Raw genomic sequence first — 13,678 nt, forward strand, 5'->3', positions numbered from 1 at the left:
TGCCGAATATTTGCCCATCGATATTAGCATGGTATTTATTTGGCAAAGCAAATAAAAGCAATATGTTACCAGAGAGACCTTGCTGCATTCATCAGGAAAAGTATATTGAGTGGGTGCGTGGTATCTTCGTTTGAAAATCAGGCATTCAGCCTAATCATTGTACTTTTAGAGAGTTGAGTTTCCTCCTGCATTGAGAATCACTTTAACAGGAGCATTGGTGGCTATCTGATTCACCTTTAGAACGGGATGCATGGTTGGCCCGTACTGCAACTGCAAAGGCGATCTTTTGCTACTTTCCAGTCTCTTTCGCTTTGGAGAGGTGTCACAAATACAAGTTAGCAACAATGAATGTTTTCGGTTTCTATCATCTATGTCCTACACTGAATAAAGAATATGCTGTTGCGGTATTTTATTTGTAAAACATGTTAACATATAATACAAGACAGTGAGATTAAAGGAAGAATCAACGAGAACGAAGCATAGGGCGTTTGAAACCAAATTACTTGGAATGTACGCTGAGCAAAAGCCTAAATGCATGTTCTTCTTGCACGACCCATAAATTTTGTTCAAAAACAGAATTACCTGGAAAAACTCAGCAGGTCTGGCAGCATCGGCGGAGAAGAAAAGAGTTGACGTTTCGAGTCCTCATGACCCTTCGACAGAACTCATGAGGGTCATGAGGACTCGAAACGTCAACTCTTTTCTTCTCCGCCGATGCTGCCAGACCTGCTGAGTTTTTCCATAAATTTTGTTCCTGTTCTGTTAGTTGCAAGATCAGGGGCTCCTGCTGTTTTTACTTTATTCAAGATTAGATCACCGTTTGTTCTGCCAAATCCAAGGAAATGCAAGTAATGCAGTCGCTTGCCTACGTGCTGAGAGTGTAATAATGCATAGAGTCGCAGGGCAAAATACGTTATTCGCATACCCCATCATTTTTTAAAAAACTTTTACCATATTCATTACAAAGGCTTGAATGAATTTGACAGTTTCATTCAGGCGCTGTTTCTCGGCATAGACACAATTCTATTCATCTCCCCCCAACCCCCACCCCCCGCTCCCCATCACTCTTCCCTCTGCTAGCCGTTTATTGTCACCGGTATTAAATCGGGAAAATGTCCCCTGATACACAGCCAATAAGCGATGGAGGACGTTGTTACTTCCCGATCTGAGCGAGTTCGCTGCATCACTTCGCCGGGAAATCAAGCCTCGTTGCAAAGTGAAAAATGGAGCTGCTGCAGTCAAAAATTAAGCATGTTTTAAGTATCCCACCAGGAGCAGATGAGCGCTGCTCTATGAAGCCCCGGACGATCTAGGTGGTACTTTGTGACGCTGGGGGTACGGGGCGAGGTATTATGCAAATAGCCAGGGTGGAGCTCGGAAGCTTTCTGACGAAGGGCAGATTAAAGCGATCTAAAGGGGGGGGGGCAGGGCTTCCCGAGCTGATTCAGAAGTCAAGTCGTCTCCAAATAAGAACCCTCTGGCAATCTGATCACTGAGAGGACACCAGGAAAGGCTAGTTTGAGGAATTGGACTGTTTTCTCTCTCTCTCTCTCTGCTGTTGGCCTTTATTTTTACGAGAAAAAAAAAGCCTTCATTTAAAAAAAACACAGCAGCATCTGAGGAACAAGTTGAGTCTTTTCGCCGGGAGAGTGAACACAGCTTTTGACCATCAAAGAGGAATCCTCCTATCCAGCTTGATTGGTACTTCCGATCGTTTTAAAACAAGCAGCTGCAAGTTTGTCCAACTCCCACACGACGTCAGTACAATTCCGGACCTGTTGGAAAACTGACAGACGAGGTCAAAATGAGACGATTTTGCTCTCTAAGGAAAAAAGCGAAGTGAAAGAAACTTCACTGAAAATTACCTGTTTCCTCTTCTGCACAATCGATAAACTGGGCAGCTCGGATCCTGGCCAAACTGCAGTTGTGGGTAAGTGAATCTTAACATCCTCCATCCTTACATCCTCCACTGGGAAATGCAGTTCGATTCACCACTTGCAGTTTTAAGAATTGTGTGATTCTGCCTCGCCTCGCTCTGCAAATGCCTGGATCTAACCCGCCGGGATCTGTTCCTGGGACTGTCCAGCTGCCCTGCAGGTAAGTGACCCACCATCACAGCTGCTCCTTACCGACGCGGCTTCTTTCCAGCAGCGCTCAGCAAACGTCGATTTATGGAAGAAAGAGCAAAACGTTTTTCTGCTTTATTTTTAAGCTTTTCTGGCTTTTTGAAAAAAAAAATGTCCGATGATGACAAATGCCAGAGGTCGCCGAATTGGTTAAACTGCTTGCTTGATGATAAGATGGTGTTTTTTTTTAAAAAGTTTAAGGGGCTTTTTCAGTTTATAATGACGCGTTTTGGGGATTTTCCTTAGATTTTGCCACTTGGGAATCCGAGCACTTTCGGGATAGTCATGCACAGCTTGTCACTAAAAAGGTCTATTTCTGTAACTTTAAACAAGAATAACTATAATGCCTCTTTGAAAATGTTGAACAGTGACAATGAAATTGTGGCAGCATTCAGATTCCAAAGAGCCGTGTATTCAAACTTTGTTTCACTGTGCAATTATCTATTTGATACATCTACCGTTATTGTGCTGTAGTGGAGTGTCACCTTTATAAAATTTTGAGTACAGTGCAGGTGATGAGGGGCATCACTCATTCCGCCACACTGCACTCCAGTAGAGGGGAAATTCCTCCCTGTGGATATTTGCTTCAGAAACCGTTCGAGATACTTTGGTCCCGTCGCAATTTAAAGTGCGCGGGTGCTTCATACGGAGTGGCGAATTGTTTCAGTTTTCTGCGCTTTTCTCTACGACTCAGAAAGTAAAACAAAACACGCTGGTTATTTACCTCAGAAATAAGTCCGAGCTTGTGATATCAGCTCGAAGGTGTTTGCCATCAATTGGCTGAGCCGTGTTCCCGTGGACCAAGTGAATGTTGTCGCAATCCACTTCCGTGGGAATGAAACCTCAGCAAATTCTTGCTGCGCGTGTGGCTGTGTTCCCCAATCAGTGGCCGGTGCAGGTTCATAGGGGCGCCCGGTGTCGATCACTTTGTATCACGCTGACCTACATTTACAGTCAAATCCTAATCTATGCAATAGGTCAGAACAAGCAATCAAGTTGCAGTTAACCAGACTATTGTATAACAGCTTGCGACAACCATGCAGTATAACGCTAGGAGCACAGGTCACTGTTGGTAACAGCTTGCATCTATTAGGGCTGTTGTGCTAGGGGCTTGCGACGCCTATTGAGAGTCCCTTCAGCATTGACGCGACCAAGCAAATATTTCTTTTGTACCCAAAGCACCATGTAATCCTAGATTTCAAACAATGAAAAGACTCTTTCTCCAATTGCTTTAATCTTCAAAATAGGAAGAGAAATAATAGAGATGTAGTTTCATTTAGAAACGGAATTGGGAAGGTGGGTCAAGCAGACACTTAATAACTTTTTTTTTAAATTGTCAACGACAGAGATGACCAAACGTAGGAACACAAGTAAAATGTCTTTTGTTTTATTTTTGATCAGGACTTTGATTTATGATTATATTGTCCCACTCATGTTATTGTCAAAACAAATGGTGGCTGCTCACTACCACAAAGCTCCGGACCAACAGTATCAAAGTGCTTTACAGTCAATGAACTACGTTTCAAAGTGGAGTTACTTTTGTAATGTAGGAAAAGCGGCAGAAAATTTGCACACATTATAACCCTACAAACAGCAATGTGACAATGACAGGATAATCTGTTTAAGTGATGTCGATTGAAGGATAAATATCGGCCAGGGAATAACAGCTTTGATGTTTTTTGAAATAGTGCCCTGGGATCTTTTACATCCACTTGAGAGGGCAGACAGGGCACCTCCTGCTAAAGGCAGCCCCTGCCCAACAGCACAGCACCCCCTCAGTATTGCACCAGTGTCAGCCTTAATTTTTATGCTCAAAACCTGAAGTGGGATTTGAACCCGCAGCCTTCTGAGCTAAAGATGAAAGTGCAACCTAGGCACAGTAACACATGAAAACAGAAAATGTTGGAAAAACTCAGCAGGTCTGGCAGCATCAGTGGAGGGAGAAACAGAGTTGGTTTTGAGTCCATACAACTCTTCTTCAGAGCATGGTAACAGCTTGTGATGTTGTGAGCCAGTCCCCCGTCTGACCCTCAGGACACTAAAACAGGTATGAAACTTTCTCCAGAGGCTATGCCACACAAGCTTCAGGTGTTATATAACTCCAGGCTGCTTTAGGCAGTCTATAGGATCACTTGGGCACTTTGCAAGCTCATTCATTAAATTTCATAACATTGTCCTGTGTGATATATAATTTCTGTGAGATTTCTTTGCTACTATAACAAAGACATTCATTTAAATTAATTATTTCATAGTGCCTTAATTATAATAATTGACAACATAAATATATATCAACACATTATCACATGTATATGCTAATATCAGATTGTTCAGTTTCACGCCAAACCTTTTAAATACTAAAGTGAACACTCGTGCCCACTCCTAATGTTCTTTACATGTACAGAGCTCCATTGTTACTGCCCTCAGTGTGTTACACAATTGGCAGAAATTCTTGATCTAGCTCTGCATTATGCTCCACTGATACTGGTATGAGACTGGTATCTGCAGTTTAACTGCAAGCTTGTTTTCATGTTTCAGCATGGATGTATCTGTGTATAAATCTTGCATCAAACTCACAGCCATCACATTTCAGAAATATACAAATGCAGACTTGATGGTCTATTTTTATGATTAGCCAAGAGTAAGAAAATGCATACTGTGGAAACGTTTTTCTGAATATGATTGTCACTAAGTGGCCAATTGGCCAAGCAATATTTTTTTTGGAGAATTTCCCTTATGTTGACTATGTGGCATGCTTCAGAATTTTTACAATCCCTAATGTTAGTGAGCTGATCCAATCTGCATCATTAATCTGCAATTTCTCTTTGTGTTGTGTTGCACACCTACACATTTATATGAATCACCGCAAAGTTGTTAAAACACTAATTTCAGAGGCAGGCATGGAAAAGACATAGTGCATGCCAAACTGTGTCGTTAACAGATGTAATGACAGCTTTTAGAACTCAGCACCATTAGAAATTAGCTTGTGTCATGACTCCTCTACTAACAAGCAGCAGAGTGCTAGTCCTGTTATTATTCTCAGACATGGCACAAGTATTTGTGAGGAAAAATAGCATATAATTGTGACAGGAAGATCTTCTAGCCCATTTGTCCTAATTTTGTTATCAGTAAGCTGAATCCTAGCCATATATATGATAATGCTTCTGGTGTGTAGTAGTCTCTATGCATGTCATGCTTTGTTTGCTGTATGGCTTCCATGTACATATAGAAATCCTGCATCCATCATTATTTACAATATTGCATTCTCCATACATGGCCAAATTCACTCCTGAGTATAGTGGCTTTGTCCAGCTACATTTATGCATGCTGTATTTACTTCAAAACATCTCTATTTATATATTATCCATGCCACCTGCTTACTTTTGACAAAAATCAAAAAAATTCATGTAATCTCCCACTACTCATTGCTTTGCGAAAATGTGCAACATCCACAAACTGTGCTAATAATGAAAAAAGGGAGAGTATGGGAGGGGAGAAATCACAGATAGTAAAAAGAGCAGTACCATTTGAGAAACATGCAGATAGAAAGAAAAATCGAAACACTAAAAAATATTCATTGGGATTGACACAGAACTGTATGTTTAATTTAGAACTGGAACATAAAGTAGACAACAAAGCTTAGAAAAGTAGAATAGGGAACTGGATGCAAAGTTGTCTTAAAGTTCAGCAATGTAAAGTAGGATTGGGTTGAAGTGTTGGATGAAGTCCCATGGAGGTCACGTTCAGACATGTGCCACATCATATTAATAAAACTGACTTAGATATTCATGCCAAGTGCAACATTCCGAATTTATGGCTGAGAGCAATAGGAACTCAAAATAAGCAAAATAAGTTCAACAGTTTGGAAGTCGGTGGCTGAAATATAATACTGCAAAAAGTAATTTTTATTTTTTCATGGGATATGGGCAGCTCTGGCAAGCTGGCATTTATTGCCCATCCCTAATTGCCCTTGAGAAGGTGCTGGTGGGCTACCTTCTTGAATCGCTGCAGCCCATGTGGTGTAGGAACACTCACAGTGCTGTTAGGAAGGAGTTCCAGGATTTTGACACAACAGTGAGGGAGCGGTAATATCGTCCCAAATCAGGATGTGGATGACTTGGAGGGAAGTTAGCAGATGAAAGTGTTCCCATACATCTGCTGCCCTTGTCCTTCCAGGTAGTAGCACACTCGGGTTTGGAACTTGGCAGTCAAAGGAAATATTGCGCATTGTAACACAATGACGTGATACATGAATGGAATAGAATTAGCCTAGGAAGACTGAGAAAGGGAACGTGGGGATATTAATCTGCCATCATAGGCAATGTCTGGGAAGGCAATTTTTAAAAGATCACTAAAGTGCTGGGATGTATATTACCTCATCAGAATACAATTCTATAAAGATTATTTTGTGTCTATACAATGCACTGATCAGAAGACATGTGTATTTTCAGAGACTAAGTTTCCATTATAATCATAATTATGCTCAATGGATGTGAAAGCCTTTGTAAAATCAATAGAAATCAAAAATCAGTTGCTTTCAATTAAGTTGAATGATCTGCATCACCAGTTTAAAATCTGGGCAGCAAGTTGCAAATCTACCCCATTGAATCGGATTTGGATTTAGCACACCTAACTCATGATAGTCTCAGTTACCTGTCTGTTAAAATGAATGACCTGTACATCTAATTCTCCAACTCATGCTCCAGTCGAGTGTGATCACACTCCCAGGCACTATTCTTTCTCTGTTGTGTGCAATCTTAACTGTACAAAGGTCTGCACAAGCCCTGAAAAAGGTGCAAAGAAAAGCTACAGAGATCATTCTGGGTGTGTAAGGATGAGTTATGAGAAAGGCTTGATAAAGCTCAATCTCTGCAGGTTAAAGAGATGACAATTAAATACATCAGATATTTTATGGCTTAGTTAAATTGGGTACAAATTATTACTTCAAAGTAAACTCCCTCCATTTGTGTGCCATCCCTCATTGCGTGAGGGTTGTTAATCATGGTTCCATGATGCCATGATAGCACAATGGGGCAATGAGAAGAGGCAGACCCCAAGAACTACCTCAGCTGGTACAGAGGCTGAACCCAACCACGGTATTATTAAGCACATGCTGTAACCAGCTGACTTAACGAACCCGCTATAAGTAAACTGATAGGATCAAAAGCTGAAATAATATAATTTCTTCATACAAAGGATAATTGTATGGAATAATTTGTCAGACTTGTATTAGGAAAAAAAAACCTGAGTGTGCATGGTTATAAGATTTGAGAACTAATTTCAGAATATTCTACTGTTGGAACTGCACCTTGCTAATGACAGATGCAGCTCAAAAAATCTGGCTATGGTGTTATTGCTTGCACATGTTCGTGAATTACCCCTTTAGGGGTGAGTGTTAAATATTAGTGTCTTGTAAATTATATTGTTAAGGCTTGTTAATATCATGTCAATTACATTGTTACGGTTAAGAGAAACAGGTGATGGGCATTGTCTTTGAGCACATACAAATAGGGGATAGCTGGGACACAGGGTTGGTCGGGAGGAGAGCCACGAGGCTGAACAAGTCAATAAACTAATTTTATTGATTTCGGCTTCACCAGTCAGCCTGGGTCATATTAACAATGAACGTTGGTAGCTGAAGAATCGTTTTATGGCCTTAAATGTTTATATTCTACAGAAAAGTAGATAACTACTAACTTATTGGTAACCTCCAAAATGCAAAGGTGCAGCCAAAGTTTAATAAGCTAAGATCTAAAGATGGGTAAATAAAATATTTGATCCTTTGAATGTATACATTTTTAATGAAAATAAATAAGCCCTAATTCTTTTTTAAGTGAATATGAAAACCTCCTTTTATTGTGGTATATACACGAGGCAGATTCTACAAAGGGCAGTCGATTTGCTCCATCAGATGCGGTGAAACTGAAAATGTACTTGATCTATATCCTTAAAGTTTCGAGCATACTATTTGTTTAGCCATTAAGATGATACATATCGCATGATTCCTTCAATGTTCAAAGGGGAATAGAATCCCGACATAGAGGCAGATTCAGTGGGCATATTAGAGAACTTTATGACACTGTGATAACCATTGCAGCACTGAGTTTGTTTCCAAAGAGACGCAAAGAATAACGTTTATGACTTATGAAAATAAATGCCCCAGTATTTAGATGCTGAGAAAAACACAAATATAATACAAGGATTCAGAAGGTTCCATTGCTAGAAAATCAAAGCTCAAGGAATCTGTAAACATCTGGTGCCCAAGTTTGCGTTATAGAGACCAACCGTTATAGGTGTTGGTTCTTTCCATCACTAGTTAATATACTTTATTTTTCCTGAGACTCCAAAGGCAAATTGCACCAGTGAGATGCAGACTCAGAAAGTTTCTTCCCTAGATTTATTTCTGTTGGTTTAACATTTTATATTTAAGACATGTGTATGCATCAAGTTTCAATATGACTGGAGTGTTGATTGGAAGTATGTTTGCAGCCGTTTCCTCAACACTGTAGAGATCCTGCAAAAAATTGGTAGCTTGGGTGATTTCCTGTGATTGCCAGAACAGGCTCAAGGAGCTTTGTTCCTAATATATGTCCCTGGCAGATGAAGCACCATGTCAGGACTGCCCATGCCTAAAACCAGCCCTCTCATCTCAGCTGTGTTGCAGTGGTTAGCTACTTAATGACAGGAAGTTACCTTCTCACAAAAAGAAAAAAATTATGAAGAATCAGCTACGGGACACTTGTTCACCCTCCTTCATGGTTGATGTCTGAGATAATTTGGCAGATGCCACAAAGCCCTTTTCCTTCCCACTCTCTTCACCATTGATGGCAAGAGACCTGATTAAGAAAAGAGAAATGAGTGGAAAAGGAAGGAACATTTCTTTTAACAAGCTGTCACATTATCACAATAAAATATACAATGTTCTTACAAATCCCATCTCATGGCATTTGCTCCTTCAACAGTGCCATCCAAACCTGTGACCTCTACCACCTAGAAGGACAAGGGCAGCAGAAGAATGGGAACACCAGAACTTGCAAGTTCCCCTCCATGCCACACACCATCCTGACTTGGAACTATATTGCTGATCATTCACTGTCACTGGGTCAAAATCTTGGAACTCCCTTCCTAACAGCACTGTGGGTGTGACTAAACCACAAGGACTGCAGCAGTTCAAGAAGGCGGCCCATCACCAAGGGCAATTAGGGATGGGCGATAAATGCTGGGCTAGTCAGCAACGCCCACACCCCATGAAAGAATGAAAAGAAATCTAATCACATTCGAAGAGCTGTGTTTTATGTAAAAGCATTTGTTGTATCTTCCATTTTGTTTTAGGCTCCCTGTTCATGTATATATAGATTAGGTATACTAATTTATGTTTTTAAAAACTCAAGGAAAGTGCAGGCTTTTCTGCTTAATTGTCACCATTTGATGACAGAGGGATTAACAGTTAATAACATAGGACTAGTCACTGACTTGGGGCTGTTGGTTTGCAGAGATACAATAAAAAAATTGAATGCTTAATTTTCAACTCCCAGAGTAGAGTGCCACTTTCACACCACCAATTAGCAGTACATTTTGCTTGTCAGGTTCCAGCATGACATGCAAATGCCTTAAACCAAGTGATATGTGTCTTTTCGAAAAGGAAGGCTCACATAACTCAGCTGGTGGAAACTAAAGTTTTAAAGATGCTTAGTCAGTTCATTGGACCTTATGTGAACTTTCAGAACAGCTCTAGTAGCATCAAACATTATCATTGCAACTGCACGTGGGCGCTTTTCAGAATCAGCATGTGTTTTAACAAAGATTTGCCAACTTTGCACAACAGCTGGCAGATACTGCTTTCAAGCTGCTGGCTACAATGGATGGAAGCATAGCTGAGTCTAATTCTGTCCTCACTCTGAATCCAGCTGTGTACATTATGCAGCCAGGGCCCGTTGGATAATGATCAAGAGCAGAAACTATCACCAACTCCTTAGTTTGGGAAAAGGTTAAGGCCAAGGTAAGTACAACCCCAATTAAGATTAGTTAACTTATCACAGTTGAGTAGTGGGACCCATAACCTCTTGTTTTATATGGTGCCATATCTCACTGTGCAAAAGTGTTTGGCCACTGAGCTCACATGAAAGTGCCCCCTTAGAATCTAAGTGCTGTCTGGTGGATAAATATGTGGACAACCTATTCTTGCTTACATAGCAGTTTCAAAATGTGAAATGTTTTTGTGGGATTCTGACTATTCAGGTGCTATATAATGCCATTATAATGAAGGTGGTCTGGTCTGCTCTGATCAGTGTCAATCATTGGCCTGCATTTTGGGGTCATGGCCGAAGGAAATTCATTGGATAAACTGACGTCTAAAATGTTTTCAAGAGTTTAATACTTTGAAATGATTTTTTTTCAAATTTTAACATGTGAATACTTAATCTGTTTGTTTTCAACAGACTAATGCCCCTGTTAAAATCATGACTAAAGGCACTGCATGCTAAAGCATTCATCGTGTAATAATTTAACCAGCTAAAGGGTTTTTGCAAATTGGAACATGTTACCGCATTTAATGGATATAATTTTCATGTGGAAATGTGTTAAATCTGTGGACTATTGGTTTAATAGTTCAGTGATGGCCATTTGCTGCATTGAGATAAAGAGATATGACTCATTTCAATAAATACCAGTGCACACTCTTGAATAAAGTTTTAAAGGTTATAGCTGAATTGAAGGATTAAGATAGTAATATAAGACAGAAGAACAGAATTCAAGTGGTTAATAAATATAATTTGGAGTGTAGTATTGCATTACAGGCTTTTCTCCAATCAAATCTCCTCTTCCATTTCATACTTTTTATGAATATACTCGTGTATATATATTTTTAATCATTCTAAATGTCATATAATATTGATTGTCTGGGGAAAAAGTGTATCGTGCTGCTGGATGCTGAGGGTAGTATAACATTTTTAATATAAAGGTTACACTAACATGACAGGTATATGTGGAATTATTTACTAAGGAATATGCTAATCCATATGATATTAGAGGGGTAAATTCATGTTAATTAAGTGGGTAAACAGTGAATTTTCATACCCTCCAAAGGATATTGTTTTCTTTCAAAACTTGGAAGGGTTGTTAGTTCCCTTCAGTTTCCTTCACCAAATATAGTTATTTTGTTTTATAAATCTTACAAATTTACTTCTAATTGACACAAAATGCCATTTGAAGCCTTTTTGTACTCAAATTAAGTTATGCAAGAAAGTTACCTTTCTTTGTTAATGCGATATGTTTTATGTAATCACTGCAGAACAAATATGCTACAGATTAGTATAAATTCCAGATGGTCTTTGATGGATGAGAAAGACATAAATCTAGAATGATGCAACATCTGTACTTTGGATATCAGTGAAAGAATGTTTGGGATCTCTGTGAAGTGAACAACTAAAGATCACCTGAATCTGATGTGGCTTTTTAAATACATAATGTTATGCTGATTGTTAACTGATGTAATACTCTTCCTGCCTTTATTGGTGTAAGTAGCCACTCCAAAACAGAAAAATAGTTTATGCTGATAGAATTAAATATGTAGTGGCATCACACTAATTTGGAGGAGGTTTGACTTGAACTGTTGGGTATTAAGACACTTCATACATTTGCGCAGGTGGTTAGCGTGTTTAATTACCACATAGTCACACAGTCAAGAACACTTCTATTTGCGCTAACTTAACCTATGGCCGACAGTAAGTTAAGACATCCAATGAGATATTATCTGAAATGATTCAAGTTTACTTTATCAACTGGTATTGAGGGAATACTTGATGTGTGCTAATAAATGTAATGCACACTAATAGCAATAAATCTTTGATGAAAAGTGCAAAATCAATGACCAAATAAAGCAAGATTTTCTGCAACTGAACAGTTTGTTTTGATAAAAACCATTTCTTCAAAGTGAAGCTGTTTTTTAGTATATATTTTTTTCCCAAATATAGAAGGGCTCAAAAAAGCTTGGACAAGTTTATAAATGAAGTCAACAAAAGCTTCTAAAATTTCACAAAGTGCAAAGGTTTGCATATTATTCATGTAAAATGGGTAGATAAAAAATGAAATTCCAATAAACAAGAACTTATAAATGGCCTAGAAAGATTGTGAGTATCATTTCTTTCTTGTTTCCACAGACCATCTGCCTTCACCCAGGTCTGCCAAATCCAAACCTAATATAGCTTTCTTGGACATCATAATAAAGCACTAGAGATATCAAATAATCAGCCATAGGGAACCCAAGGTTTATATTGTGCAGTGGGATGGGAGAGTGAGACTCTTCATATTTCACTGAATTACCCACAGGACTTTACCTGGAGTGTAACATAGAAGTTAAAGGGTCTCCTCCTTTAGTGGAGGCAATGGCATAGTGGTATTGTTGCTGGACTAGTATTCCGGAGGCCTAGGGTAATGCTCTGGTGACCTTGGTTTGAATCCTGCCATGGCTTGGGGGAACTTGAATCCAATAAAAATCTGGAATTAAAAGTCTAATGATGAACATGTGCTTCATGAATGCCCTTTAGGGAAGGACATCTGCCATCCTTACCTGGTCTAGTTGACCCTTAACTGTCCTCTGCAACGGCCAAGCAAACAACAGCTCAAAAAAAAAGGAATGTAACTGGACGGATCACCTGGCATCGACTAAGGGCATCTACAATGGCAAATTCAGCCCTGTTGACCCTGCTTAGTAAGTCCTCCTTGACCTTACTAACATCTGGGGGCTAGTGCCAAAATTGGAGAGCTGTCTCAAAGATTAGTCAAGCAATAGCCTGACATTGTCATCCTCATGGAACCATATCCTACAGATAATGTCCCAAACAGCACCATTACCATTCCTGATGGCGGCACAGTGGTATACAGTTGACTCCGGAAGTCTAATCACATCAGGTCAAACATGGGGGCAAAGAAACCTCCTGCTGAATACCATGCCGCCCTCCTTTAGCTGATGAATCAGTGCTCCTCCATGTTGAACACCATGTGGAAGAAGCACTGAGGGTGGCAGGGATGCAGATTGTACTCTAGGTGGGAGACTTCAATGTCCATCACCAACAGTGGCTTGGCAGTACCACTACTGACCAAGCTGGCCGAGTCCTAAAGGACATAGCTGCTAGACTGAGTCTGCAGCAGGTGGTGAGGGAACCAACAAGAGGGAAAAACATACCTGAACTCATCCTCGCCAACCAGCCTGCCGCAGATGCATCTGTCCATGACAGTACCTGTAGGAGTAACCACGGCACAGTCCTTCACATTGAGGATACCCTCCCTCATGTTGTGTGGCACTACCACTGTGCTAAATGGGACAGATATCAAACAGATTTAGCAACTCAAGATAGAGCATCCATGAGACGCTGTAGGCCATCAGCAGCAGCAGAATGTAGTCAAAAGCAATCTAACCTCATGGCCCGGCATATCCCCCACTCTACCATTACCATCAAGCCAGGGGATCAACCCTGGTTAAATGAAGAGTGCAGGAGGGCATGCCAGGAACAGCACCAGGCATACCTAAAAATGAGGTGTCAACCTGGTGAAGCTAT

At 40.1% G+C, this 13,678-nt stretch overlaps 1 protein-coding gene across 2 annotated transcripts in view; it reads left to right on the forward strand.

Annotated features, from left to right (window-relative positions):
* The first annotated feature begins 1,482 nt into the window (after nt 1-1,482).
* Nucleotides 1,483-13,678, forward strand: part of slitrk6 (SLIT and NTRK-like family, member 6) — a 41,265-nt gene continuing 29,069 nt past the window's right edge. Inside the window, exon 1 of one of the 2 annotated variants that reach the window (XM_041199088.1) lies at nt 1,483-1,930. Coding sequence is in view for 1 of the 2 variants with exons in the window: in XM_041199087.1 (XP_041055021.1) it covers nt 2,042-2,097 (56 nt within the window). In the remaining variant the exon portion in view is untranslated. Of the gene's footprint in view, nt 1,931-1,978; nt 2,098-13,678 lie in introns of those variants that run through there. The other variant, XM_041199087.1, reaches the window with a different exon arrangement.

The sequence above is a fragment of the Carcharodon carcharias genome, chromosome 11 (assembly GCF_017639515.1).
Source record: "Carcharodon carcharias isolate sCarCar2 chromosome 11, sCarCar2.pri, whole genome shotgun sequence".
Taxonomy (NCBI): domain Eukaryota; kingdom Metazoa; phylum Chordata; class Chondrichthyes; order Lamniformes; family Lamnidae; genus Carcharodon; species Carcharodon carcharias.